The sequence below is a fragment of the Callithrix jacchus genome, chromosome 10 (assembly GCF_049354715.1).
Source record: "Callithrix jacchus isolate 240 chromosome 10, calJac240_pri, whole genome shotgun sequence".
Classification (NCBI taxonomy): Eukaryota; Metazoa; Chordata; class Mammalia; order Primates; family Cebidae; genus Callithrix; species Callithrix jacchus.
In genome coordinates, this window is record NC_133511.1 from 110,262,260 (window position 1) to 110,289,767 (window position 27,508).

General features: G+C 47.7%; 1 protein-coding gene across 1 annotated transcript in view; it reads right to left on the reverse strand.

Annotated features, from left to right (window-relative positions):
* Positions 1 to 747: 747 nt before the first annotated feature.
* The window catches only part of SYT13 (synaptotagmin 13), a 47,203-nt gene continuing 20,442 nt past the window's right edge, over positions 748 to 27,508 (reverse strand). Inside the window, exons 2-6 of the mRNA XM_009007983.4 lie at positions 14,915 to 15,140; positions 13,206 to 13,340; positions 11,371 to 11,672; positions 6,583 to 6,712; positions 748 to 4,604 (exon numbers count right to left, since the gene is read on the reverse strand). Coding sequence (XP_009006231.3) covers positions 4,300 to 4,604; positions 6,583 to 6,712; positions 11,371 to 11,672; positions 13,206 to 13,340; positions 14,915 to 15,140 — 1,098 coding nt within the window. The 3' untranslated portion in view covers positions 748 to 4,299. The remainder of the gene's footprint in view (positions 4,605 to 6,582; positions 6,713 to 11,370; positions 11,673 to 13,205; positions 13,341 to 14,914; positions 15,141 to 27,508) is intronic.

Sequence of the window (27,508 nt, forward strand, 5' to 3'; positions counted from 1 at the left end):
TACCCAAGAATGAAGCCAAATCCTTGAAAAGCCTCACCCAACTTTGGCATTCCTAATTATATGTGGCCTCTTTGATTCAGTACTCAAGCAAGGCCACCAAGGTGCACATACATGCACATTCACAAGCAGAGTGCTCCATGGCTCACTCTATAAGTGAATTCCACTCACTCCTAGGTATATATCTTAGAGAAACTTGCACAAGTGCACAAGGAGTTATGCAGAGGAATGTCATAGCAGCATTTCTTGTAACAGTAAGAAAGAAAGAAACAAAGAAACAGAAAGAAAGAAATAGAAAGAGAGAAAAAGAAAAAAGAAAAAGAAAGGAAAAAAGAAAGAAAGAAAGATGTAGATATACATTAACCACATGGGACTGTGGCATATCCACACAATGAAATAGCATACCTCAGTGAAAAAGAAAGAAACTAGAGCTGCATGTGTCTGCACAGATGAAGCTGAAATTTTTAATGTTGAGCAAAAACAGTGTGAAACAATTTAAATGAAGTTTAAAAACACTCAAGGTTTCCACAGACGTGTAGTAAAAGTATGAAGGAATGCTTGGAATGATAAACCCCAAATCCAAGGTCATGGTCCTCTGAGTAAAGGGCACTGAGGGTACTTCAATTGTAGTTGTCAAGTTTTATTAAACATGGAAGTGGTTCGTATGTGCTTATCAGATGGTTTCTTCTGCATTCTATGTTCCAAAATATTAGGTAAGGGGGCGGGGGGAGGAAACACCAGGCAGCTGACTCTGTTGGAAAATTTTTATTTATCACTGCAAGGTTTTTGCTCCAAAGTGTCACACCAGACATATGACTACAATGTCTCATGCGTCTTTTTGTGCTTCAGTTCATAACTGCAAAACACACACTTAGCATTTGACAACAGGAAACACAGAGGGCAGAAACAAATCACAAGGACTAGTTGGTTTAGGCTACAGCCACCTTTCACCCAGGACTCCGTTACATCCAAGAGAAATTGACCCTGAAGAACTGGTCTCCTAGCTGACTCTCTGTGCCCAGCTTTGGTGGGGGTGACTTGCCATTCAACCCACACAAAAAGTTATATCTCAAATCCAAATAGACACGTAAACAAGGTCTTGATCAGTAAATGCTCAACAAATAGAGACTGATTTGATGCAAGAGGTGGAGTCACAGATTAATAAGGGTGGACTCCTAATTTTCTCTCCCCATAGAAATCTCTAATGAAAAAACCAGATCACCTTTTGGGCAACAGCCCATTCTGAAATGGTCTCTCACCTTATTTTTACCTCTGCCTCACGCCCTTTTTAGAAATGCTCCCTGGCATAGCACAAAGCGTTCCTTTCAAAAATGATGAGATGCTTTCACACAGGCTCAATTACTCTAATTTGATAGTAAATTGGAAATGTTGCTGGTACAAGGTAAGCTGATGCAAAGACTACCGAAATATTTTGATTTGGCAGTCTGACATCTCTGGGTAATTTAAAATTCACGAAGATGGAGTTTTAGTGGAAAAGCAGAGCAATTATATTCTCTTCATCTGTTAATTACATTTGCATGGAGAGCTATGAATTGTCATTAGGCAAATAGTAATACTCACTATGCTAAGACATCTGATGACTTTACCACTGAGAACTCAGCTAGGACTCTAATTTTTATGTCATTTGCAATGTCTTTTTCTGCCTACTCCACCAGCCATTCTTAATTTATTAATTCATTCAACAAATATATGTGGAGCATCCATGAGACAGCTTTATCCCAGGCACTTAGAATGCACCAGTGAACATAACAGACAACCTTCCTCCAAAATGTATCTCATTTCTGTAATCCCCGCTAAGTGAGGTCAAAGCCGACATTCAAGATGTTCTGTGGTGGAAACTGGCTCCCAGCAGGAGCCACCTTTAATGTGAATTCTGGAGGACTGAAACTTTGAGATAAAAGAAGAAAGAGGAGAAGAAGAAGAAGAAGAAAAAAGAAGAAGAAGAAGAAGAAGAAGAAGAAGAAGAAGAAGAAGAAGAAGAAGAAGAAGAAGAAGAAATAATGAATGAATGAATGAATTAAAGCAAGCAAGCTTCATGATCAAATGACTATGGGTGGAGTTGATACCTTGGGATTAGGAGCCCTGCCCAGCCTACCTCAAATTCCTTTGGTAGTACTATAAGGCAGGTGCATTTATAAGGAGCCACATTTTCTGATTTTTAGTCTAGAATCCAAATTTTCTAGATGGGAGTGCAGATGTTACCAAGAAGAGAATGCTGGTCAGCTTTCAGGTTATGGGGAATATCTTGTTTTCTTTTAGCCATACCAACCAAAGAGAAGAAACCAATATGGTGAAGAGGTCTCAAAAACATGTTATAGGAAACCACTAACAAGTGCTTTGCCTAAACAACACTGGGCAGGGGCTGGTCAACCTCAGTGATGAAGGTTTCCAACTATCCAAAAGACTTTCCCATTGAAGAGGGATTTAATATTTATTCTGTTTTGTTTGTTTGTTTGTTTTTTCAGAGGAATGGGTAGAAGTTATTTCTAGTGCTTTCCTCTTTCTGTACAGAAAGGAGAAATAAGGACCACAGGTTATAAGGCCCCTGCTCAAATTCTCAGGGAAAGATGGCGCCCATGAGGGGCAACCTCCACAGGAGGAGCATGACTTGGCTTGTTGAAGGAATGAAGCCCTTACCCGTGCTGTCTAGGAATGCTGTCTTAGGGAAGGGGATTTGAGCGACAGCTGAAGGCCCAGAGTTTTAATATTAATAAAGACGAGTTCAAAGGTAGAATCTATGGTTCTGGAAATGCCTGGGATGCTTCCGGCACTTTCTGGACATTCCCAGCTGTCAAATTAAAGTGAAAAATAGTAACTTAGCTTAAAAATGAACTGCTATTTTCTCAGTTTGTTTTTAGCCAGGAAGTGCCTACAGGTTCCGAACACTATTTCGTCTATTATATCACTCATCGGGGTAAGCGTCCTAGTCATTAGTCCCGTCTTACACAGGCAGCCATCAGGTTCTGAAGGACAAGGTCAACAACAGAATCCAGGAATCCTGGTTCAGGGGTAAGTATTGTATCCACTCAGCAAGGCTAATGATTTAGATTTAATTAACAATGTGGACATCTGTTTAGAGTAACAAGGTAGGAATTCAAACCCTAGCTGCTGGTTATTTACCCATTCAAGTGAAAATAGACAGAGGGAGGCACATTTGCAAAAGACCTGACTTCCATTTTAAAATTGTCTTTCTTCTCTACCTACATGTAGCCAGACATCATAGACTAAGTCAATAAGTAAATTCCTCCAGAAGTGACGTGAATGCTGAAAAGGGAAGGGTCTATCTCAGAGTCGCTTTGGTGATGCTGGTGGGCGTGACATCTAGCAATCAGAACCCAGCCGATGACTCACAGGAGATCCCACCTGTACTTTGTTAGAAATGGTCTCCCCAATGATAATAGAAACTGATTTTAAGATAAAAACAATAACATTCTTCAATAAAAAGCACAAAATTCAGTCCAAGAGCAGGGGCCTAATGAAATGAACAAATTAAGGTATTAGGAATTAAAATAATTAAATTTTAAAAAGCGGAGGCCCCAGATTTCACACTGATGGTTGAGGTGTCCAGCATCAGAACTGGCTGCACCATGGTCTTAGGACTCCATCAAGGACTGCGGCCGAAAACCTGTCTGGAATGTTGTAGAAGGAATTTCTCCAAGGGCAGTGCTCCAACCTCTACATCAGCTTATTAAAAACAAAGGCTCCTGTGCTTCCACCAGGAATACCAACTAGGAATGTCTCCAGGTGAGCCCAGGAATCTGCTGGTGACTCTTCACACGCTAAAGTTGGAGAACTACTGGGTGGCCACCCTGCGTGGTGAGCTTGATTGAATGCTGGCTAAGGTTTCGCTCCACCCAGGCAACCTCTAACTCTAGGAATTGATCCAGGATACTTTCACTTCCTTCATCATTTTTCAAATGCTTGTTTTTCAAAAAGCCAGATTCTTCTTTGAATCCATGATCCCCACATTTAGCTTCCTCTGCATCTGGCCTAACCCCACCTATAAAACAGGCATAGGAACTGTATTTGATAAGCATCTCTTTCAATAACACAGATGAGCAAAATGTATTCCTCAGTGTGACCCACATACTCCATTTCCACACACTGTCCTGCCCTATCTTGCTTATTTCTTAGAAACAGGAGTATGATGAGAGAGGCATCCTGGCCTTGCAAACATGTCTGTTACTGTCTTCTGGGTGTCAGAATGAGGAAAGGGCACAGAGAGGAGGTTGCAGAGGACAGGCCGGGGCTGTCCAAGAAGGGAGGCACCCAGGCAGCTGGTTACAGATGCAGCTGGTGCCACATGGCAATCTGCCGGCGCGGGTTTTTGAGCATCTCCTCCCAGTGGCTGCGCTCAGAGCCCGAAGTGTGCAAGCCCAGGCTGCAGTGGCCAAGCGCACAGCTCTGCCCTGCCTCGTCCTGACCCAGCACTTCCAGCTCCACACTGGAGGCCTGCAACAGGTCGTCGGGCAGCTCAAACATAATCATCTCGTTCCACACAGGGTTGATCTTGTGCTTGGCTCGTTTCGTCTGCTTCTTCTTCAGCTTCCGAGCCTGGTGCTTCAAGGTCACCTTGACAGAGACATCTTGGGAGGGTCAGAGAAAAGAGACAGAGAGAAGGACCGATAGTAAGTTTCTGGGATCTGGTAGGGCCCAGGACAATGCTCCCTCCTGGTGCTGGAAAGATGATGTTGCTAGCTCAAGAGTTTGGGCATCTGTGCCCCATATACCCAAACATCCTAGAAGCCTCCGTTTTTCCTTCTGGATACCCCAGCACAGGTCCCAAGTCTATGTGACCAAAGAAGGCTCTGCTGTATGAGCAGAAAAGCATTCTGCCTGGACAATCTGTAACTCGAGGAGCTGATCCAGGCTACTTTCACTTCCTTGTGTTGGGGGATCATTCTCTACTCCCCCATTAGGCCATGCACATATCAAGTGCCTACCCTATGGCAGGCACTGGTCTAGACGTGGGGATACAGCCAAAGTTCTTGCCTGTATAGAACTTACACTAAAGTGTAGGAAACAGCCAATACCAGGATATACGACTGGCCACTGGGTGGCCTGTAATTGATGCATGTTAGAGTACCACCAGGACAATAGCTCAGGGGTCCTGCAGCTGGATTTTAAACTCAGACCAAAAAAAAAAAAAAAAAAAAAAAATGAAGCAAGCTCTCAAGTCTTATCCCCTTCATTCTTGGTCTAAACATTTTTGTCTGTTATTAAAATAGGAGATCCCCTGCTGATTGGTTGAGTTCTTCTCATCTGCACTTTTTAAAGTTTAATTGAAGACCCCAACTTCATGTGGCAGAGGAATGACGGCAGACTGCCTGTTCCTGCACGCTCCCCCAAAGCCAGGGCACTGCACCAAGAAAGCTGTCTCCGAGGAAATCCACAAACAGGTCCCCAGGCGAGCTTTCATGCCACATCACAAGGCTGGACTGGATTACTTAGTCAAGGTTTCTGAAGTTAATGTGAGAATAATTGTTGCTTTGTATTTATGGCTGTAATTATCACCCCTGGGAGGTTAGTTTGTTATTTCTGCAGAGATGGTTGAGTGACAAAGTGTCCTACTGCAATTGTCCTGACAGGAGTTATAAGAAGAGAACAAGAAGCAAAGAATTCTCTAAATGGATGAGATAAAAGCATTGAACTCTGACCTTGACTCAGGAACCTGCCAGCAAGACCAACTCTTCTGATTTCTTTAGCCCCAAGTCTTTTGCTCGAAATTCTGAATGCAGTGGCAATTCTTTATTTGTACCCTGCTATAAATAGAGATTTATTTATATCTTGCTAGGAGCATGTGGCTTCCAGTGCAGGTATTATCTGACTAGCCAAGGATGCTTTCCTGCTTATATAGGAGAACTTGCTGTGGTTTCCGAGATACTGGACCTGGGCTGGGGTATCCAGAAGAAAAAACTGAGGCTTCTAGGGTGTTGAAGAAAAGCTTATTTGGGTATTTGGGGCACAGATGCCTGAAGCCTTAGGCCTCAGCCCACGTACCCACACACCTTCTGCCATCAACCACACTCAGCTGGTGTGGGGGTGGCAGTTGGCAAAGGCTGAGAAGAGAAAAGATACTGGGGTGGGTGGGGGGAGTGTAGCAGTGGTGAGTTCAGACAGGAGGGGAAGAACCCGGGCTTCCTGACGCCTGCCTGAGAGGTGGGTCCAGCCAGGTGTAGGTGACAAGGGCTGGACCAAGTTTTCCTGACAACCCAGCCACATCCATGGCTATAGTCTGATCCTTGGTTTCTTGTGCTCTATGGGTAGGGCTGATGGTTCTCATAGTGGACCTACAAGGTAGGAAGCCCCAGGCAGTTTACACTTGGGTCCTAACGTATGGGATTGCCCCAAGAGTAAATGGATGTGAACTCAACGAAGTGAGTGTGTCCTTGAAAATCAGTTTGTGAACTTAGGGTGAAGAAAACGACTGAGCATGGCTCCATAGATGTGCTCATATTCCACCTCCCTGCTTACCTGTTACCATTTCCTCCTAGGCACCGCCTCCCTCTGCACATACTCCCGGTAGCTGGAGGGGCCTTAGCCCTCCTCTCACATCTCACTCACCCTTCCCCAGCAGCTCCTTGGACTGGTTAGAGTGGAGGTTCTTGGCTTTAATCAGCACCACCAGGAGGCGGTTGGCAGCTGGGAGGTAGCTGATGGATAGAAGGACCTCTCCAGCTCCTGCAGATGGCTCCTGAAACAGAAGAGGTGATGCAGGAGGGAAGTCTCACCTGGGGACGGCTTCTGACCCATCAACAAATGCTGAAGCTGGGGTCAGCCTGGACTTGCATCCAACAGGCATCCTCAAGATCATTTACCCATCAATGCTGGGGTCTCCACCCTTGCAGAAGAGAGCGAGGCACAGAGGAATTCCACGTAGCATGGGCTTCAATGGCAGTTTCTTTGTTTGCCACAAAGTGTGATTTTTCACATACCATATACTCAAACCCAACATACAAAACAGAGCAAAGAGATGCTACTCAGATGCAGCAGGGGTAGGAGGCCGGAATTCCCTGTTATTCTTCACCTTCCACCACCCCCAAGCTCCTGGGACACCTCTGCCCTCTAGGGCTTCAGAGAACAGTTTCAGAATTCCTGCATTGATCCATCAGGTTCCTGGTGCAGCAGGAGAGTTGTAATTCACTACTTTGTTTGAAAAGGTAATTCTTTCCAGCTCCACAGCGTTGCTTCATCAACAGATTTACCAATTACATCAATGAAGTGCTGAGGCAGATGATGGTAGATCATGCCCAGAGGCAACTGGCAATAACCACACCTCAAAGGAGGTACTGATGCCCCAGTACCTTTGGATGAAGCATCAAACAAATACATTCATCCCAGTATGCAGCTTTAGAGTAACTCTCCTGAAATTCTGATAGGAGTTTGTTTGGAATTTCAGCAAGCCCATCAAGGGGCAAGAACAACCAAAAGACCCCTCCCAGGAGGTGGGTGTTTGGTTGCAATCCAAGCTCTGGGGATACCTGGCAGGAAAGAGAAGGGAGTGTGTGGGCAGGGATCAGCTAAGGTCAGAAGTCTCCTCTGTTGAGCAGAACGCAGATGCCCTTCCCTTGAAATCTCAAGGAAGAGGCATGCATGTGGCCTGCTGTGCCAAGATGAAGTGTGGGGAGTGGGAGAGGGGGGAGAGCACAGGAAGCTTGTCCCTCCAGATGTCCCAGCGTTCAGTCCTGTGCCCTTTCCCTCCAGCTTTGTCCCTTTTTCCCAGCTGTGCAATAAGGGTAATTCAGTGAGGTCTGGTACCAGGCTGGGGTCCTGGCTAATAGCCACCATACCTCCCTAAGCTTCCTCTCCTCCTGTCACACCCAGCACATGTGATGATGCCTGTTCATCCATCCTGGACCAGGCACTCAGAAGGGTGGAAATCAGTTTTCCTCCACTCACTGTGGCCTCTTGTGGATCCATTCATTCAGCAAGCATACATAATGCACCTACTGTATTCCAGATGCCATAATTAAAGCCATGAACCAAACACAGTCAGCCTCCAGGAGCTCACAGTCACTTGGGGAAGACAGACAGGAAGTGATTAAATATATAATATCGGGCAGCATTAGCAGCCTATGGATATCAAAGGATGAAGTGAGAAAATGCATGGAAAGGTCATAGATTCCAATTCTAATGACAATAGTCAAAACAACAATTATTAATCATTCAGAATAAGAGTAATGCTGATAGCATAGACTCTAGACCAGGCTAATTGGGTCTGAGTTCCAATCCTACCATTTACTACCTGTGTGACCTTGGGTAAGTTACTTTACTTTTCTAAACCTCTATTTCTGCATGACCCCAATGATTCCACAAGTCTTGAGGGACTAGTCATATGAGGAAATGGTGTGGGAGCCACAGAGGATCTTGGCAAGGAAATGAAGGATAGCAGCTAATGTTTATTAAACACTATGTGCTAGATGCAATTCATTGCCCATTCCACTAGACCGTAAGCTCCACAGTGGCCTCCATTCACACTATGCAGTCCCAGCATCTGGCACACAGTGGGCACACAATAAATATTTGTGAAAAAAAGGGTAACGCGTCTCATTTATAATCTTGACAACAACCCCAAGAGGGTTACTGATTTTGTTCCCATGTTAAGCATAAGAACCTGAGATTCAGAAAGGGAACCTCACTGCCAGAGGTTATGTAGGCAGGAAGTACCAAAATCCTTGGACAGGAGGTCTAATCTGATAGCAAAACCGAAGTCCTGAATCTGTGGCTCTCTAGCTTTCTCAGTGGACAGCCCTCCCCAACCCTCTCATTGTGCAGTGAAGGAACTGAGGCCCAGGGACTTGTACCAGGCCCTCAGAGAGGTGTCTGCAGAGTTGGGATGGGCACCAGCCTCCTGGCTCATGGTCAATTATTAGAGGGCCACAGATAGCCTGGGCTATAGCCACAACGTGATCAGACATGAGTCCTCTTTCCCTGCAGACCAGGTGAGAGGAGTCAGCACCTGTTGGCCTCTGCAGGGCTCTTCACTTTTGCATGGAGTGAGGTCTGACTAGCCTAGCCAGCTGTACCATGGCCAGAGAATTTCGCCAGCACCTGCTCCCTGGGCACTGCTGCTGAAAGTACCTGCGGGCTTTCTTTTTCCTTCCCCTGGTTTTCCCTGCCCCTCTCTTTCTCCTGTGGTCTCAGTGAACTGTGTAAGGCTGCCCTTGGAATGGGTTGCCCTGTGGGTCCCACTTGATGTGCATGACACTTTGACTATCTTCCAGTTAAAACTGGGCACTGTGGGCACCTCTGTTAACCCATGCTGGCCTAGAGAAGAAAAACATCTGGGCTGCAATGACTGAGGGCTTCACTTACCTTGTTCAAATCAGCCCACACCCTCAAGCTGGGGTGAGGGGCTCCCTGGCCTGGACTTCTGGCTTTCTCCTGCCCTATACACCCAGAATGTCACCTCCTACTTCTGACTCCATGCCATCCTCTGAGATTGTTCACATTTGTCGTAAACAGGCCAGTGGTCAAAGTGGTGGTGAGTACATATTTGCAGAACAGAAAGAACCGCAGAAACGATGACAATTATCAGGATGGATGAGCTACGAGGTCAGGCTTCATCTTAATTACGGTTGCTGTGTCCCCAGCTCTTGGCACAGTGCCTGGCACATGATAGAAACTGGGCAAGGTATTTGCAGAATGAATGAATGAGTGAGTGATGGCTGCTCCTCCAGGAGTGGTGAGAGAAGCATGCTAGGTGCCTGAGACTTCTGCCTAGATTGGCTGGATTTCTACCCTTTGGGGGCTGTACCAAGTCTCAGAGCCCAGCAGGGGAGTCTCTGAATCTCAAGAGAAAGCTAGTTTACTAGTTTAATAATCCTAAGTATCGATTCCTTCTCCCAGGATCCCCATCTGTGATTCCACAGAAGTCCCAAATCACACACTAATTAGAGAGTAGGCTTTGGAACAGCTGAGTTCCATCTGAGAATGGCTGTGATTTTTCTACCAATTTTCTGAGGCTGGGAAAGAGGGGAAAATGGAACACGTCATAGCAAAAAGAGGAGCAGGCAGGGAGTGAAATGTACTCTTCCCTCTTGCCATTCTTGTGTCTATTAGGAAAGGTGACTGCTGGTCACACCTCTTACTTGTCAGGTGGCCTGCATGGCAGGTAATGACATAGCACAGGATTTAGAGTCAGACCAACCCAGCCTCGAGGTCTGCCATTTCCTGGCTGGGGGACCCTGTGTGGACTCCTGAACTACTATGACCCTCAGTTTCCTCATCTGTAAGGGGGATCATCATGGTGTCTCTCTCATCTGGTTGATTTGGGGGAGTGGCAGAACTCAGGTAGAGTCCTAAGCATAGCAACTGATACATGGTGAACATTAAAACATAGTGCTCTAATCAGTATACTTCTCTTTGTTCTAGCACGAGGATTGGCAAACTTTTTCTGGAAAGGGCCTGATGATATCTATTTGGAGCTATGCAGGTTATGCAGTCTTTAGATTAGCTTAGCCCTGCCCATCTGGTTGGAAGACTAGTCACTCGGAAGGTTCCCTCAAGGCACAGTGCAGGGCCTTGGATGGGGCTTTGACACAAGGGCCTAAGTAACTACATACCATCTTGTAGCCCTGACCCTCCCGGACCCCCGTGCTGTCCCAGTCCATGGGAACAATGATTTTCTCTCCAAAGGTCCCCTTTCTTGAGGGCTATGGCATCTCAGAAGACCCTTCTTTCTTTCCCTCTCGTGGCCCCCCAACAGCAGATGTGAGGAAATCATCCTGAGGCTGGGGACTTCAGGGACCACTGAGCTCTGGGCCTGCCCCCAGCCCTGGTTGCTCCTTCAGGGCCCAGCACACAGGGCCTTCTAGAACTCTTTATCAGAGCACATTGGTTAGATCGCTCTTACATGGCTCAATGTGGAACACATCATCATCATCTGTCTGGGCCAATCTGGCCTCTGCTCTGTACACTCCTGAGTGGTGGGGCTCCACCCTTGCCCCTTCATGCTCATCTGCACAGAGGGAGGGAGGATAGAGTGCCCTGCAGCGTCTGGCACATAGGAGGAACACACGGAGTATAAATGGATTGAAATAGGGACAATACTTCATAGCAGTAAAGATAATACACATAGCGTGGCATTTTCCATGATGGCAGAGAGAGTCTTTGCATGGCAAGTTAGAGCCAAGATGAGGAGCAGACACCAGGGATCCCAGATCCTGGGCGATGAGTCTCCTCTAACCCTCTGTCCCCTTCAAGACTCCAACCTCTCTTCCAGCTCCAAGCCAGGGAGGTCTCTGAGGCTCATTCCCTAAGACCTGGCCTACAGTAGCTGGGAGGACACCGGGTTCTGCCATCCTATGCTGCACAGGCAGGGTTTACTTTCTAACCCAGGGGTAACCCTACCTTCGCCGAAGTCTTCAGCTCACCCCACTGGGCAGCCCCCAGAGGCACAGACGTCCCGTCCAGGCCCAGGCGGAGCTCTCCGGCCACGCTGTGGCGGGAGAAGCGGTCGCAGGTCCTCAAGGTCAGTGTCAGGATGGCTGTGGGGAGCTCCTCCTCCGCCAGAGGGAGCACCAGGCCCTCCTCCCAGGTGGTGCGCAGCTGCCGCTTCTTTAGGGCTGTCTGGGCCTCCACAGAGCCGGTCCTGTTGGCCACACTCCCTTGGACGTAGCAGTCACAGCCTCCATCGTGGTTGCTGGTCACAGCTGCAGGGAAGGAGAACAACACAGGTGGGACTTCCCGAGGACAAGCGGAGGGGGAAGAAGCACGCCTTGCTTAGGGCGGTGGAATCCAGCTCAAGTTCATGACCTTGAGTTTCTGAAAGGCTGACCACCCTGGGCATCCAGGAATCGCCTTTCCGTGAGACACATAGAATTAGATCATCTGGGGGGACTGGCCTCAGCACAAGCTGATTCGCTTTCCTGGAGAACAGGGACAAGACCTGGCACTTCCTGGAGCCCCCTGAGCTCTGGATTCTGAAATTTTGCCAAGGTACCAGGGCTTGCTGCTGGGGGCCTTTATTAGTGATGTTGCTGACATGTAACCATTCATTCTGAACTTTAAATAGTCACCACATAACCATTTCCTGTGTGAATCACTTGGCTGTTACCTCATGAGTATGGCTTTATGTTCTGAACCTTGGTGTTTTCAGTGCTTCACAATGTGGATTTGCCCAGAAATTTACACCCATGGTGCTTTCCTGACTGGCTCTTCAATGATCATTTGGAAAGTGGTAGCTGACATTTCACAAGAAGAGAAGAACTGAGGCCATATGTCTTAATAGCAAGAGCTTTCCACTGAACTTCAAGGGACTGCTTAGTCCTGGCTCTGTTACCGATTACATGCTGTGATCTTTGACAAGTCATATGACTTGCCAGACCTCAGTTTCCTAATCTGTAAAATGGGACTGGTGTGAAGACTAAACACAATAAAGTGTAGGAAGAAGGTGCTTTAAAATCTTAAAAGATAGTAAAAGGAAAAAGACTCGGAAAACATAATTATATATGAAATTCCAATTTATCTGGCCCCATTGCTAGTCCTAATTCCTTTGCAAAGTCTTAGCTTTATTTGCTGACCTTAAAGTGAATTGTCAGGATAGAGAAACCAAGGAAATCCTACTACCCTCAGGCTGCTTGGCTGTTAGATTGTAGAAACTTTTCTGACTATTCAGAACACCCTCCATGTCCAACAGAAAGCCCTGTCCAATTTCAAATTCATCTATGGCAGAGACAGCTAGCTGCTCACCCCAAACTCATTTCCTTTCCTTCCTGGGCACCTGCTAGCCCACATTTCCCAGCCTCCTTTGCAGTTGGGTGTGCTCATGTGACTGAGTTACAGCCAATGAGATGCAAGCAGAAGTGATACCCACCAAGTCCAGGTAAAGGCCCTTAAGCAGTGATTGTGCCCTCTGCTTCCCTTTCTTCTTCTACCTGCTCGATACAGATGACAAAGATACAGATGACAAGGAGAGGGTTATGGAGCCACAGCTGGAAGGAGCCTGGTCTTTGAAATCACCATTTGGAGAAAAAAATGTTTGTCAACCAGGAATCCCCACTTTGGACTCCTGAGGCTGGGGGTGTGGGAAATCTTTGTGTCTGAGCTCCATGTGTTCCAGAGTCTGGTTGTTAGAGTTCTAATCCAGTGCTCCCTCCAGCTGCAGATGAACCCATCCTGCCTGCACAGTTCCTCCAGGGGAGATGGACACATAGAAACCCCTGAGAGTCAAATAAGAGCAGTACCTTCCAGGCGAGTCACAAACAATTCAGCCTTCTGCTGGTCATAGTCCAGGCAGTAGTGGAGTTTGGGGGCCTGGTTCCAACTGGCAGCTTTCTCTGGGTTCCAAGTCTCCATGACACAGACATCCTCCACCACACCTGTTAAGAAACACAAAATTGTCGCTGCCACCCACACAGGGGCTCTGCTTTCCCAATCATGGCTTTTCTATCTCTATCCCCTGTTCCAGGAACCCAAACCCAAGTCTTCCCAGCTGTGTGCAGAATCACAGGGGCCACATGAAGACAACACATGGGATCAACAGATGGGGTCAATGTCACAGCCCATTAGGCTGCATCTGTGTCCACCGGCTCCCTCATCAACCACACAAAACAAAACAGAGACTACACAACAATCCACTCTGCTTGCTTTATGTTTTGTCTTTCTAAAAGGCCTACATATTGCTTTAAGTCAGAGACTGTGTCTCCGCTTCCCATATCTTCCCAGCAGCAGCACAGTACACCTAAAGGTGCTGCACTCAGTGTTGATGCTGATAAAAAGGAGAAATAATAACAATATGTTTTGTTGGATGCGATGGCTCAGGCCTATAATCCCAGCACTCTGAGAGGCCAAGGCAAGAAGACCACTTGAGCCCAGGAGTTTGAGACCAGCCTGGGCCACATAGTGAGATCTCATGTCTACCTCTACAAAAAGGAAGCAAAAATGATCTAGGCATGGCGACGTCCACCTGTAGTCCTAGCTACCCAGGAGGATGAGGTAAGGATCACTGCAGCCTGAGAGATTGAGGCTGCAGTGGTCCATGATCATGCCACTGTACTTCAGCCTGGGAGACAGAGCAAGACAGAGCAAGACCCCATCTAAAAAAAAAAAAAAAAAAAAGTGCTTGAGACCTTATTTCAGAAAAACAACAACAAAAAAAAACAATTTTTTTTTTTTTTTGAGACGGAGTTTCACTCCTGTTACCCAGGCTGGAGTGCAATGGTGCGATCTCGGCTCACCGCAACCTCCGCCTCCTGGGTTCAGGAAATTCTCCTGCCTCAGCCTCCTGAGTAGCTGGGATTATAGGCACATGCCACCATGCCCAGCTAATTTTTTGTATTTTTAGTAGAGACAGGGTTTCACCATGTTGACCAGGATGATCTCGATCTCTTGACCTCGTAATCCACCCACCTCGGCCTCACAAAGTGCTGGGATTACAGGCGTCAGCCAACAATATGTTTTTTGTTACATCCTTTGTGCCAGGCTCTGAATTAAGCTTTTTATGTCCATTGGGTAGGTAATACACTTTACAACTCCCCTACCAGACAGATAACAGTCTAGTCCCATTTTGTAGATGAGGAAACTGAGGTTCACTGAGTTACAGCAAGACCCATGCCGCAGAGCAAGCATATGAAAGGGCAGTGAATTAAAGCTATGACTCCGAAGCCCATGGTTTTAGCCATAGCTCCTTATCCTGTCTCAGTTACACACACATGACTAGAAAGGAACTCCATTTCCCAGGGGAAGGTTGGCGGCCTGGCGGAGAAGTGCTATGGCACCATGTTGTCAGAAAGAAAGAAGCATAATTCCGAGGCCCAATGCCCACCTGCTTGGCCGGCATCAAATGCCGGGAGCATTCGGCCTCCTCATTAGGCCACACACAGCATCTGCAGAGACATTGACAAACCCCACTGGAGTGCTGCCCATGGAAGTGTGGTGGGCAGGAGACCCCTACCATTCTGAGGGAGGATGAACAGCTCCTCTGTGACCTGCCTCTTGAGGCGGCTGTCGTTCAGAGGTTGGGGGCTGGCAGGTGCAGCTGGCTCCTCCGTGGACCTCAGCGAGTAGTCGGCGTAGTTGATGACCTCTGGAGCCGTCACGGCTGGCCTGGGCCCATAGATGTCTGGGAACTTGAGGAGGGCACAGGGCTGAACGGGTTCCGTGGATTTTTTAATGTTGAACTACAAACACAAATTACTCTGATTAGTCCACAAGGAGCCCTCCCTGAAGGGAGAAGCGGTGAACTGACCTTTTGTAGGAGGCAGGAGGAGAGGTGTGGTTTCATTCTGCTCCAAACAGCACAACCTAGGAAGGTCTAACATCATCTCTAAACCCACCCAAATCCACAACCCACTGAGATTTGGGCCCTGTGCAACCATCCCTCCTCCACCCATCGGCCCGTCCATCCTATGGCTGTGCCGGCGGGTATTGCCTGGACCTGCTGCAGGTGGTCCCCACTCCGCTGCTGTCATCTGCTCCCCTTGCCTCTTCATTCTCCCTCTTCCCTTCCTCCCTCCTCTCCTCCACCCGATGGCGCAGAAATGCCAGTGGCTCCCACCACACTTGAAACACAATCCAGATTCCTTGTAGCTTGCCTAGCTTGATCCTACTCATCTCTCTGACATTGTCCTCAATCCTCCCTTTGCTCACCTCCAGTCACTGAGCTCCCTGCTTCTCAAACAGCCTGGACTCTTTCCTTGGTCCAGCTTCCAGCCCCTAACTTTTCCTCCCAAACCACCCACCCTGACCTCCACCAGCTTTTTGCATGACTGGCTCCATCTCACACCTGAAGTCTGACCAGGGAGTCCATCTCTAACCTTCCAATCGAAATTAAATCCCTCCCTCCAGCCTGTCCCTCCCTATCACCACGTCCCATGCTTTGCTTCACAGCATTGATCTCACCCTAGGTTGTTCTGGTCATAGGCTGGGCTGTTTGTAGTAAGTCTCTCCCACTGGCATATGAGATCTATGAGCACAGGAATTATGTCTTGTCTTGCTCCTGCCTAGATTAGCCTGGTCCAAAGCCCACTACCTCCATGGCTCTGGACGTTTGTTCTGACTTCAAATCTTTCTCCAGCACAGCAGTCCTCATCAGAAACATTAATCATCATCTTGTTACACACAGCAACTAGTCACCCTGGCAGAGATACGTATGACTTGCGAAATCAAGTTCCCTTTGCACCTCCATCCCCACTGAGAGCATCACTGGCATCAAGTTGCTGTGTCCCTTGTGACTAGCATGGGGTCTGCTCACAGGGAGCACACAGTAAATACCTGTTACTAGGGCTGCCATGTTGTATGATTTGTGCACTGCACAAAAATCTCTGGCTGAGGACAGAGTAGAAGCCAAAATGTAGCTTGTGCACCATCTGCCCAGTTGTGTGCCCTGGGCTAGGGCATTTTCACTTGAAAAAAAAAAGGAAATCTTTCTTTTGCAATGACCCACCTGCTTGTCAAGACTTAAGTACACGGGGCTCCTCACACAGAAAAGTGGGATCTTTTGTCTTTGCCTCCTTTTTGAGAGACTCAAAGTTATGTGACAAGTAGCAATAGGAGCCTTCCAGCTCCTCAGGGTTGAAGAACAGGTGTAGAGCTTAAATTGCTGGCACCCTGGGTGGGCAGCCCACAAAATGTCCCTCAGTTTAAGACAAGCGGATCTGGAGACTGAGATCGATGACTGAGTATCCCAAGAAGCCTCCTACCCTCCAAGCTGGCCCTCCTGGCCCTCCCATCTCTGTGACTGTCATGGGTAGTAGGTGCAGACGGCTGGCAGCAGGACTCACGCTGCCCTACCCGGTGGCAAGAGTGACCCTGCACAGTGTAGGGGTGGAAGTGGATGTGGTCTGGAGGGAGAGGCGGTTACAGTTTACACTATTTCAAAAAGTTGTGCTTGTAATTTTTGTACCCTCCTTATTTAGATTTCCCGGGATGAATCCTGGACATTCTGCCCTGGTTGAGACTGTCCCCAACCATTCCCGAGGAAGGCTCGGCCTAGGTGACTGGGGCATTCCTCAGTTGGTTTCATCCATTGGACACAGAGGGGATGTGCATAAGCTGCAGCAGGGCGCAAAGAGGGAGGAGGCCGGGGCCTCTCGGGACCTCTTCGAAGTCCACTTCCTGCCAGAGCCCCTCCCCCTGCTGCCCCCGCATTTCTGTGTGTTTTGGTCTGAACTTCATAAGAGGTAGAGATTATCCCGCTTGTTCAGATAAGGAAACTGAGGCTCAGAAGAGATTTAAGAAACCCGCAGTTCTCCTCTCAGAAACTCCGTACAGTAGATTATAATGTAACCTAAGCAAGGACCTGACTCTATCCTGATCACCTCTGAATGTGCCGGGTGCACATGGGCTCTAAAAGCGTTTCTGACTTTGGTGGCGTGAAGTCGCCTGGAATCATGCAGCTGGTGAGAGCAGCAGCAGCATAAGCCTAGATCAGCCTGGCCCAAAGCCCACTGCCCCCATAGCTCTCGACATTTTTTCCTGCTTTCAAATCTTTCCCCAGCACAATGATCCCCATGAGAAATATGTATCATTATCTTATTACACACGGCACCCTGGAAGCGACATCTATGATGTGCAAAATCAGGTCCCCTTTGCATCTCCACCCCTACTGAGAGTGTCACTGGTATCAAGGAGGCTGGCTTCCAGTACCAACCCTGTCGCTGGAGCTGGGTCACCTTGGCCAGGTCATTTCACCTCTCTGGGTCGTCACCTTAAGTGACAGGTGATTTGGGAGCCATCCCATTCCACATTCTGAGTTGCTTTTTAGGCTGCAAAGAGGTATGAGACACCATTGCTTCACTTTCAGGTATAGGTAAGTTGGGGATGATCACAAACAGGTAAATTTGGCTGCCCAGGACCGCAATACAGAAGCGGATGGGAGGTAGTATGTATATTAACACCTGGTGGCCAGCGCACGATACATGCAGGGCATAATCAGAGGCACCTGGGAGGCTGAGCTGGCCTTCAGGGAGGAGGCAGGGCATGACCGAGAGCTTGAAAGAGAGGGGGATTTGGAAGGTGGGGGTGAAGACCAGGGTCAGGGGAGTAAAAGTGTGCTCCTGACACCAGATGCTCAGGGTCCTTAGAGGAGACATATGAGCGATGACTAATGTCCCCATCTTTCTATCCTGCACAAAGTCGCCTCCACCTTCAATAGCTCATATAACTCCGTATTACCTTCATCCTACTGTTTCACAATCAGGAAACCGAGGCTCAGGGAAGCTCGCTATCATACAACTGACAGGTGGTATGTTTCATCGAGCCTCCAGATGTTTCGCTTTGAATTTCGCGTTATTTCCATGGCCCTACAGCTGCTTCTCAACAGCACCCCCTCGACCTCCCACTGCAAAATCCCTGTTGGTCTTGCCACTGTATTCTAAGTGCCAACCACAGCATCCCAGGGGCCACCCATGGCCACTCCCTCCCATTCATCAGTGCAAAATCTATCCCAGAGGCTGCTGGGCCCCAGCGCACACCTAACTTAAAGCTACTCTCTTCTGTCACTTGGTTGGGACTGGAACTAAGACTGTTTGGGTGGCTTGGGAAACATTTTTGTGTTTAAATTTGGTCTCGTCCCCATTCAATTATCTGAGAAAAGGGCTGGGCTTCATTCCCAGTTTGATGCAATTTGGATGATTCTGCATTTCCAAGGGGGAAATGACCACTGGGCTGAGCTCTGAGTGAAGTTCACTCTGCATTGCCTCAGGTCTTGACAGTCTGGCTCTGCCTTCTTCCCTCCCCAGTGGATCTCAATTTGTGTGTCCCTGATAACCTCAGGATCCTGTTACCAGAGCTTAAAATGAGCCCCTGGAGCAAAAGATTGGCCATTTCTTGGTTATCCACCAACATCCATTCCCTCTCCCCTCCACCTGCCCTATACATCACCAGGTTGTCTAGGTTCCACCCTAGGAAAAGGTCAGCTCCCAGGAAAAGGTCAGATCCTACCATTTCTTGGCATTATCTTGAGGACTGATTCCAGCCCAGGAGTTGGCACTCATCCTGGGGTAACCAAGCCAGATGGAAGGGAGATAAAACCCAGATGCATTCCACAGTATCTGTGGACGAAGTCCCCTCCTCCCTGGATGGGAAAGCGGGTGGCCCTGCCTTGTGACTGCAAGGTGAGTCAGCATTGGAGCAGCAGAGTGGAGAGACAGAAAGAACCTATGTCCTTGTCATCAAGCTGCTCAGCCAACCAATCCTGCACTCTGTCCTACTTCCGCATTTCAAGTGATGTGAGCAGTCCTGTTCCTATTGTTTAAGCCAGTTTGAATGGGGATTTTCGCGCCTTGCAGCCAAGAGCATCCCAAATGACGCGCTGCCTTTTCCACAAGCATCACAGGAGATTATGACCCTGGTGTAGAGAAACTAGGCCTGAGGTAGGAAGCCCCCTCCTGAATCTCTGCATCCAGCCCAAGGCATCCTCATTTGCTGTTTATTCTTATCCTGCTTTATCCCATGTGGCAAAGGGCTGGCTTTAGCTGGAAACAACTTACAGCCTTTGCCCAAGCCAAGAGCAGAATCTGATGACAGCTACATGAGTCTCGTCAAGGAGCAAAAGTAGCAGCTGATTACCTATCTCCTTCTTCTGTACAATCTTATTTATGGCATTTCAAAAGCCTGGTTTCTCCACATCTTTCAAATGTATCTATATTTGCACTTAAATAGCTGAAACTTTGGTGCCAGAGAAACAGAAAAGAGGATTTGGGGTTGAGAGAGGGAGCTTGGGAGAGGGTTCTGGGTGAAGAACAAGAGCATCTGGAGGAAGGAGGTTCTCGGAGTAGCAGAGCCCCAGAGAGAGAGTTTGCTCCAGCCTTCCATATGGGTGCAGGAGGGGCAGGACTTAGAATCAGGGATTCTTTGTCTACATGTCCTTCGAAGCCCAGGAATAGGGCCTGGGAGATATATCTTCAGGACAAATGAGGGGTTTCCAGTGGAGACAGGCATTCAACAATTAGAGGATGGGTGCGCAGCTGTGCTTAGCATTGCATTGCATCTCGATGGAGGAATCACACCCTCAGATGTGCCTCAGACCCCTCAGATGTGCCTCCTTAGATTCTCCCAGCCTCACCTGGCCCTGGGACCTTTGGCCGCTTGCTGCTCCCACTGTGTCCAACCAGCTGCACGTGGGCACAGCCCCACAGGGCCTCGCATTGGGCTCAAGCCATGCCCTTCTTGCCTTCTGCCCTGGGGCTTCTCCGTGGCTGCTGAGCTGTAAGACACCAGGAGCACTCTGTCCACTCAGAAGCAACCGAAACGTGCAGAGAGTTGAAGCTCCACAGGGGAACTCAGCAAGGAAAACCCAAACAACCTGATTCAAAAATGAGCAAAGAACTTAAATAGACACTTCTCCAAAGAAGATATGCAAATGGCCAATAAGCACATGAAAAGATGCTCATCATCACTAAAGAGAAATACACGCCAAAACTACAGCGAGATACCACCTCACACCCATTAGGATGTCTACTATCAGCAAAACAGGAAATGACAAGCATTAGTGAGGATGTGAAGAAGCTGGAATTCTGTGCACTGCTGGCAGAAATGTAAAATATATAGCTGCTGCGGAAAATAGTATAGTAGTTCCTCAAAAAATGAAAATTAGCCAGATGCAGTGGCTCATGCCTGTAATGCTGGCATTTTGGGAGGCCAAAGTGGGCGAATCACTTGAGGTCAGGAGTTCGAGACCAGCCCGGCCAACATGGCAAAACCCCGTCTCTACAAAAATACAAAAATTTTTCTGTAATCCAGTCACTTGGGAAGCTAAGGCAGGAGAATTGCTTGAACTCAGGGGTCAGAGGTCGCAGTGAGTCAAGATCGCATCACTGCTCTCCAGCCTGGGTGACAGAGCAAGACCTTGTCTCAACAACAACAACAAAAAAACAAAATTGAGAATAAAATTGCCATAAGATCCAGCAATTGTACTCCTGGGTGTGTACTCAAAATAATCAAAAGCAGGGTCTTTGGGGAGATATTTACACCCATGTTCATTGCAGCATTATTCACAATCGCTAAACGGTGAAGCCATCCAAGCATCTATGAACAGAGGAATAAACTAGATGTGGTATATTCATACAATGAGGTATGATTGTGCCTTAGAAAGGAGGAAGATTCTGACACACACTACACCATGGATGAACCTTGAGGACATGATGCCAGGCAAAATCAACCAGTCACAAAAAGCCACGCATTTGGCATGATTCCACTTAAATGAAATACTTGGAGCCCTCAAAATTAGAGACAGAAAGTAGAATGGTGGATGCCAGAGGTTGAGAGAGGGGAAAATAGGAAGTAATTATTAAATGGGTACAGATTTTTAGTTTTATACACAAAACATGTTATGAAGCTGGATGGTGGTGATGTTTGTACAACATAATGAATAAATTAATACCACTGAACTGAGGCTGTGCACGGTGGCTCATGCCTGTACTTTGGGAGGCTGAGGCAGGAGGATCACTTAACCCCAGGAGATAGAGACCAGCTTGGACAACATAGTGAGATCCCATTTCTACAAAAAAATACAAAAATTAGTTGGGTATGGTGGCACATGCCTGTAGTCCCAGCTAGTCAGGGGGCTGAGGTGGGAGGATCGCTTGAACCCAGGAGGTGAAGGCTGTAGTGGGCTGAGATTGTGCCATTGCCCTCCAGCCTGGGCAACAGAAGGAGACCCTATCTCAAACAAAAAACCAAATATATATATATATTATATATATATATATACACACACACACAATTGAAGTGTACATTAAAAACGGTTAAGATGGTAAATTTTATGTTACTTTTTCTTTTCACCCACAATAAAAAAAAAGAGAGAGAGAGAAACCCAAAACACCTCCATGGGAGGAATTTGACCTCTGCGAGCAGGAAGACAGGCAATGAATTATCCCTCCTCCTCACTCTTCCCAAAAGTGCCTTCAGTCGCCTTTTGGAAGATGACCCCTGGAGATCCAGCAGTCACCCTGGATGCCAAGTGGTGGTGGCTCAGTAATGTCCCTGTGCCTGTCCTCCCTCCTCCTGGGCCTCGCCCACCACCCGGCTCTTGCCTCTTCATGGAGGGCAGCACAGATGCCTCTGGCTCTGCCTGCGGTAATAATCCAGGCAGAGACAGATGGCATGGGGGTAGGAACCTGAACCTTCATTTAATGAACAAATATTTGTTGAGCCCCACTACAGGCCAGGCCCTATGCTAAGTGTTTGGAATATGGAGTAAACGGGACAGATGCTGTTCTTCCCTTATGGGGCTTACGTTGGAAAACCAGAAATTAATTATGTAGTTAATGACCTGTAAACAAACACTTAACCTTACCAAAGATGCTAGGTGGCCCTTTTTGTGACATGATTAATTTTTCACCTTAAGGCTGTTTATCAGTTTGGGTTTTCATGCTGGGACATTCCTCTTACAGTAGCATTGCACCATCCAGGAGGCTACAGGTGGGGGAAGCAGATCTGGCTGAAAAAGGGGACATCTTTGCTCCTTAAACTTGAACTTCAAAAAGGAGGAGGACAGAGAAGCAGCATCCAGTTGAGCATCCAGGATTCAGATGAGGCTAAGCATGAGCCACTGCTGCTGCTGGGGTCTGTAGTATAGCCAAGCCCACCCCCTCAAGGGGGTGGCAGAGCTAGGGCAAAGGGACCCACAAGAGCCTGTCACTCTGGGCTCTAATACTGGCGATGATACACACTAATGTGTATATAACGAAACATCCTGCTGGTCAGGTATTCAAGCTCTAAAACAAGACAGCTTAGCTGGAGTCTGGGCTCTGTCAATTACTTGCTGTGTGACCTTGGGTCTGATTAATTAACCTCTCTGTGCTCAGTTTCTTCATCTGTAAAATGGGGATGCTAACAATAGCATCTATCTCCTGGGGCTGGATTGAGGATAAGCTAGGATAACCCACACAAAGCTCTTGGGACAGAGGCTGGCACAGCCAACCCTTGACAAATGTCGGCAATATTTATGTGACCCTTGGGTCTAGTCAGGTGCTATGAAAAGTGGGTTTGCGAGTAAGGACCAGTTGATAAACTCTTTTTTGTTGTTGTTAGTTTTTTACTCATTTGTGATAAATATTGAAATTGAGTGTGAGCATTACAACATACCTAAACTAACCTAAACTGGCTCGTCTCTCACAGAGGGTTGGAGAAGCTCTGGTCTGGACTGAGCATTCTCACACCAGAGCCGCCGTGGCAGCTGCCATCTATGATGAAACCTCTCAGGGTCCTGTCCCTTGGTGTCCATGCCCTTGTATAATCCCCTCCCCTTGAGTATGGGCTGGACCTAGTGACTTGCTTCAAATGAATAGAATATGTAAATGTGAGAAGATGATGCTTCTAAGATTAGATAACCGAAAAAATGACATTCCCTTTTCCTTGCTGTGTCTCACCCACTCCGTCTGATAAAACACACTGCAGTGTTGAGAGCTTTCCTATGGAGACCCCCACGTGCAAAGATCCGAGGGCACTGCAGGAAGAACTGAATCCTGCCAACAGCCACGAGAGCAAGCTTGGAGCTAGAGGTTGCCCCAGTCAAATCCTGATATGGGCACAGCCCCAGAGGACACTTTGACCAGAGCCTGGCAGAGATTCTAAGCCAAAGGACCCAGGTAGCCATGACTGGATTTCTGCACCCACAGAAACTGCGCGATAATTGTTGTTTTAAGCCATCGTGTTTGGGGGCAGTTTGTTACATGGCAATAGATAACGAATACAATTGTTTGTGAGAATTACCCAAGGTGTTTTAAAAACGTAGACACCACTACACACCCATTAGAATGGCTAAAATCAAAAAGACTGACAACACCAGTGTTGACAAGGATGTGAGACACCTGGGCTCACAGGTGGAAGGGAAAATGGCAAGCCACGTTGGAAAACTGGCAGTCTTAAAAGTTAAACATAAATCTATCCTATGACTCAGCAGTTCCACTCCCACATATTTATCCAAGAGAAATGAAAACATGAATCTGCAAGAAGGCTTAGATATGGCTGAGAGCAACGTGACTTGTCCTAGCCAAACACTGAAAGCAGCCCAGCTGTCCACCAACAGGACAATGGAGAGGTCACCTGGGGCATATTCGTCCAGTGGAATATTCCTCAACCTGCAAAAGGAATGAGTGTCAGGTACACTCAACAATAGAGAAGAATTATAAAAATATGCTGAGGAAAAGAAGGCAGATGTCTAAGAATACATGCTGCATGATTCCATTGACAGCACACGTTCTCAGTCAGGGACAATTTGGCCCCTCAGGGGACATTTGCAGTGTCTGGAGACATTTGTGGTTGTCACAACTGGAGGTGGTGGAGCTGCTATTGACAACGGTCACCATGGGGGTTGGGAGCTGTTACTGGACACCAGGAATGCTGCTAAGCCACCATGCACAGGTCAACCCCTATCTTAGTTTGAACGGCAATAATAAATTACCATAAACTGGGTAGCTTCAATAACAAATGTTTATTTCTCACAGTTCTAGAGACTGGAAGTCCAAGATCAAGGAGCTGGCGCATCTGGTGTCTGGTGTCTGCCCACGTCCTGGTTTGCAGAGAGCCATTCTGATGCATCCTCACATGGTGGAGAGCAGACAGCATGGCGCTCACACGTCTTCTTCAAGGACACTAATCACATTCATGAGGACTTTGCCCTCAGGACCTAATCACCCCTCAAAGGCCCCACTTCCTAATACCATAGCATTAGGGGTGAGAGTTCCAATATATGAATTCAAGGTGACACATTCAGTTTCTAATTCCCCCACAACAAAGAATTATCAACCCAAAACTTTCATTGTGTTCAGCCTTGAGGTGCAGCAGTTGGCCTTCCCTGATGAATGCAAGTCTGTTCATAAGTGACCGGCTGGCCATGAAGGTTCACTTAGGAACCTCAAGTTGGGAAACCCTGATTCAGGTGAAGTTCTAGGATAGGTGGAACTAATCTGTGGTAATAGACATCAGAACAGTGACTGCTTTTGGGGAGAATGGACTGGGAAGAGGCACATGAGGGATACATATTTGTCAAAACTGATTACACTGTAAACTTAGTATGTGTATATTTCACTGTATGCACGTTATATCACAACAACATGTAGATAGAGATAGATACACATACACACACGCACCTGAGTAGCGTGTTGAGTTGGGCTTTCTGAGGTGGTTGAAGAATCTGTATGTTCAGCAAGTTTGCCGAGTGATTTCGGCACACAGCCGGCCCAGAGCTTATCCGTGGACCTGCATTTAGGATCCACTGGTCTCTAGACCAGTAGTTCTCAAACTTTCTTTCCAAATAGCCTCAGAGGCAGAGGAAGGTGATATGTACTCTAGGGAACAGAAGCAGTTGGGAGCAATTGGGGGTCTTTTTCCAAATCTTCAGTTCTATCTTACAAATTCATAAGTCTGTATTTCATTCCATATGGTTGTTTTAGTATTAAAATGTTTTAAATTACTACCATCAAGGAAAAGTTTCTTTTATTTTATGACTTCTAGGTCTGGTACCATAATCCTTCTACTCCCCCTCAAATACATACACACACTCACATTCACAGCTCACACACACACACACAAACATTCACACACACTCCCTAATGTCTGGACACAGGCATTAAGTCTATTTCAGCAAGCTAGAAGAAGCCAAGAGGTCCTCATTGTGCTCATTTTGCCTTCAGGGAAGGACCAGTTCCTAGGAGCTGAGTGGCAACAGCCTCACTATCCTTTGACGATAGCTTAGAAGCTCATCAAAATTTTCCTTCCAACTGCAGAGAAAATTTTCCTGGAGAAGATATGGGGCGCAGTAGAAGCTCTTAACCAATCCAAAGGTTTCGTCTCCTCTGCCCCTCCCTTCTGTCGAGGAAGGCACACCCAACCCATTGTGTCCTCGCAGATACCAACAACTATCTGAACCTTCATGGCCAGCCAGTCACTTATGAACAGACTTGCATTCATCAGGGAAGGCCAACTGCTGCACCTCAAGGCTGAACACAATGAAAGTTGATTTCTCACAGTCTTTGAAAAGGGCTGGTTCTTCTCAAACTCAGGGACCCAGCCTCTTCCACCTGTGGCCCTGTTTACCTGTGCCCTGCACCGTTCAAATATAAACTCCTCAAATCCTCATAATAACCCTATAGGAAGCACCAACATTGTCAACCCCATTCTACAGATGAGGACACCGAGTCTGCAGAGCTCAGTTCTGTGCCAAAAGTTATGGCCCGCTAGGGGGCGGTAGGGGCTGCATTCAGACCCAGGCTGACTCACTCCAGAATCCCCTGTGGAACCACCAGGCCCTGCTGCCTTCCTGCCACTTCAGCCACCGCCTCCCATTTCTACTAAGCCTTGACCACTCTGCCACGTTTCTGTGCCCCTAAGGCGGATGCCCAGGACACTGCCTGGTCCCCTCACCCACAACGCTGCCCCCTGCATGTCCTTCGATCAGGGAAACAGGACTGTCAGCGCCGATTCCCATACTTTGACATGCATCAGCTTCACTTGGGGAGTGCACAGTTCAGACTTCCAGGCCCCCCCGGGGTTTGACTTGGTGGCTTCTAGGTGGATTCTTGGGACGCCTCACTTGGGAACACCCTGATTTAGGGGAGCCCCAAACATCCAGGTAGGGTAGATGGAGACACCACCTCCTTCACGGTAAGCTGCCCACAGGTGTGGGCTCCTGTCTCAGAGTCCACTCAGCTCCCCCCACAGCGCTGATTTCTCTGGTGGGCCTCCATCTCCTAGGAAGCTGCCAGCACCAGGGTCCTCTACTTCTTGTCTGCTTCAAGAACTGTGAAGCTGTCCTAGGGCAAATCCACAGTGATGTCCGGGGGTGGGAGAGAGGTGACATAGTTCAAGTTGCAAAGTGGAAATCCACCTTGAGGAGGAGACTTGGCTTCTGGTCCAGGCAGCGCAGTGTTTCCATGGTGACCTTGCCCCATCCGTACCAGCTTCTGTTACCCGTTCCAACACCTCCTCTTCTGTTTTTCCCAAGTCTGTGCCCCCAATCCTTTCTCAAATCCACCTCTCTTGGAATTCACATTCTCCTAGTCTCCTTTCTCCTTGTGGTTATTTTGAAATCTAAAAAAGCCCGTTTGTGGTTGGCCCAGGGCACCCACTGCCCCCAGCTGGTATTTCATGTGACGAAGTTGGAGATTTCTTGGTGGGTGAGCCCTGCTGGCAGCTGAGTAAGGTGCCCCTCCCAACCTGGCCAGGATGAGACACAGCAGGAATACCAGCCAGCCCTAATGCAAGCCTTTTATCTGCTGTCTGTCATCGTTCCATCATTCATTCAACATTGATTAGCCCTCCTGACAATGGTCAGCTGCCCAAACAACACTGTCTGATCACGGTCCTCAAGGAGTGTACATTTCCAGTGGGGTAGACAGCAAGAAGCCAGTACACCCAAAAAGCTATTTATTTCCCTTAGGAATAAGTGCTGTCAAGATCAGAACAGATGGTAATGAGGTTGGTTGCGAGGGGAAGTTGTTTCTACTAAGAATTTGAGGGCCATGGAAAGGTCCCTGAACTAAAATTTGAAGAAAAAAATAACCCATCATATGTAGCTTTACCATGTGTCAGATACAAGTCTAAG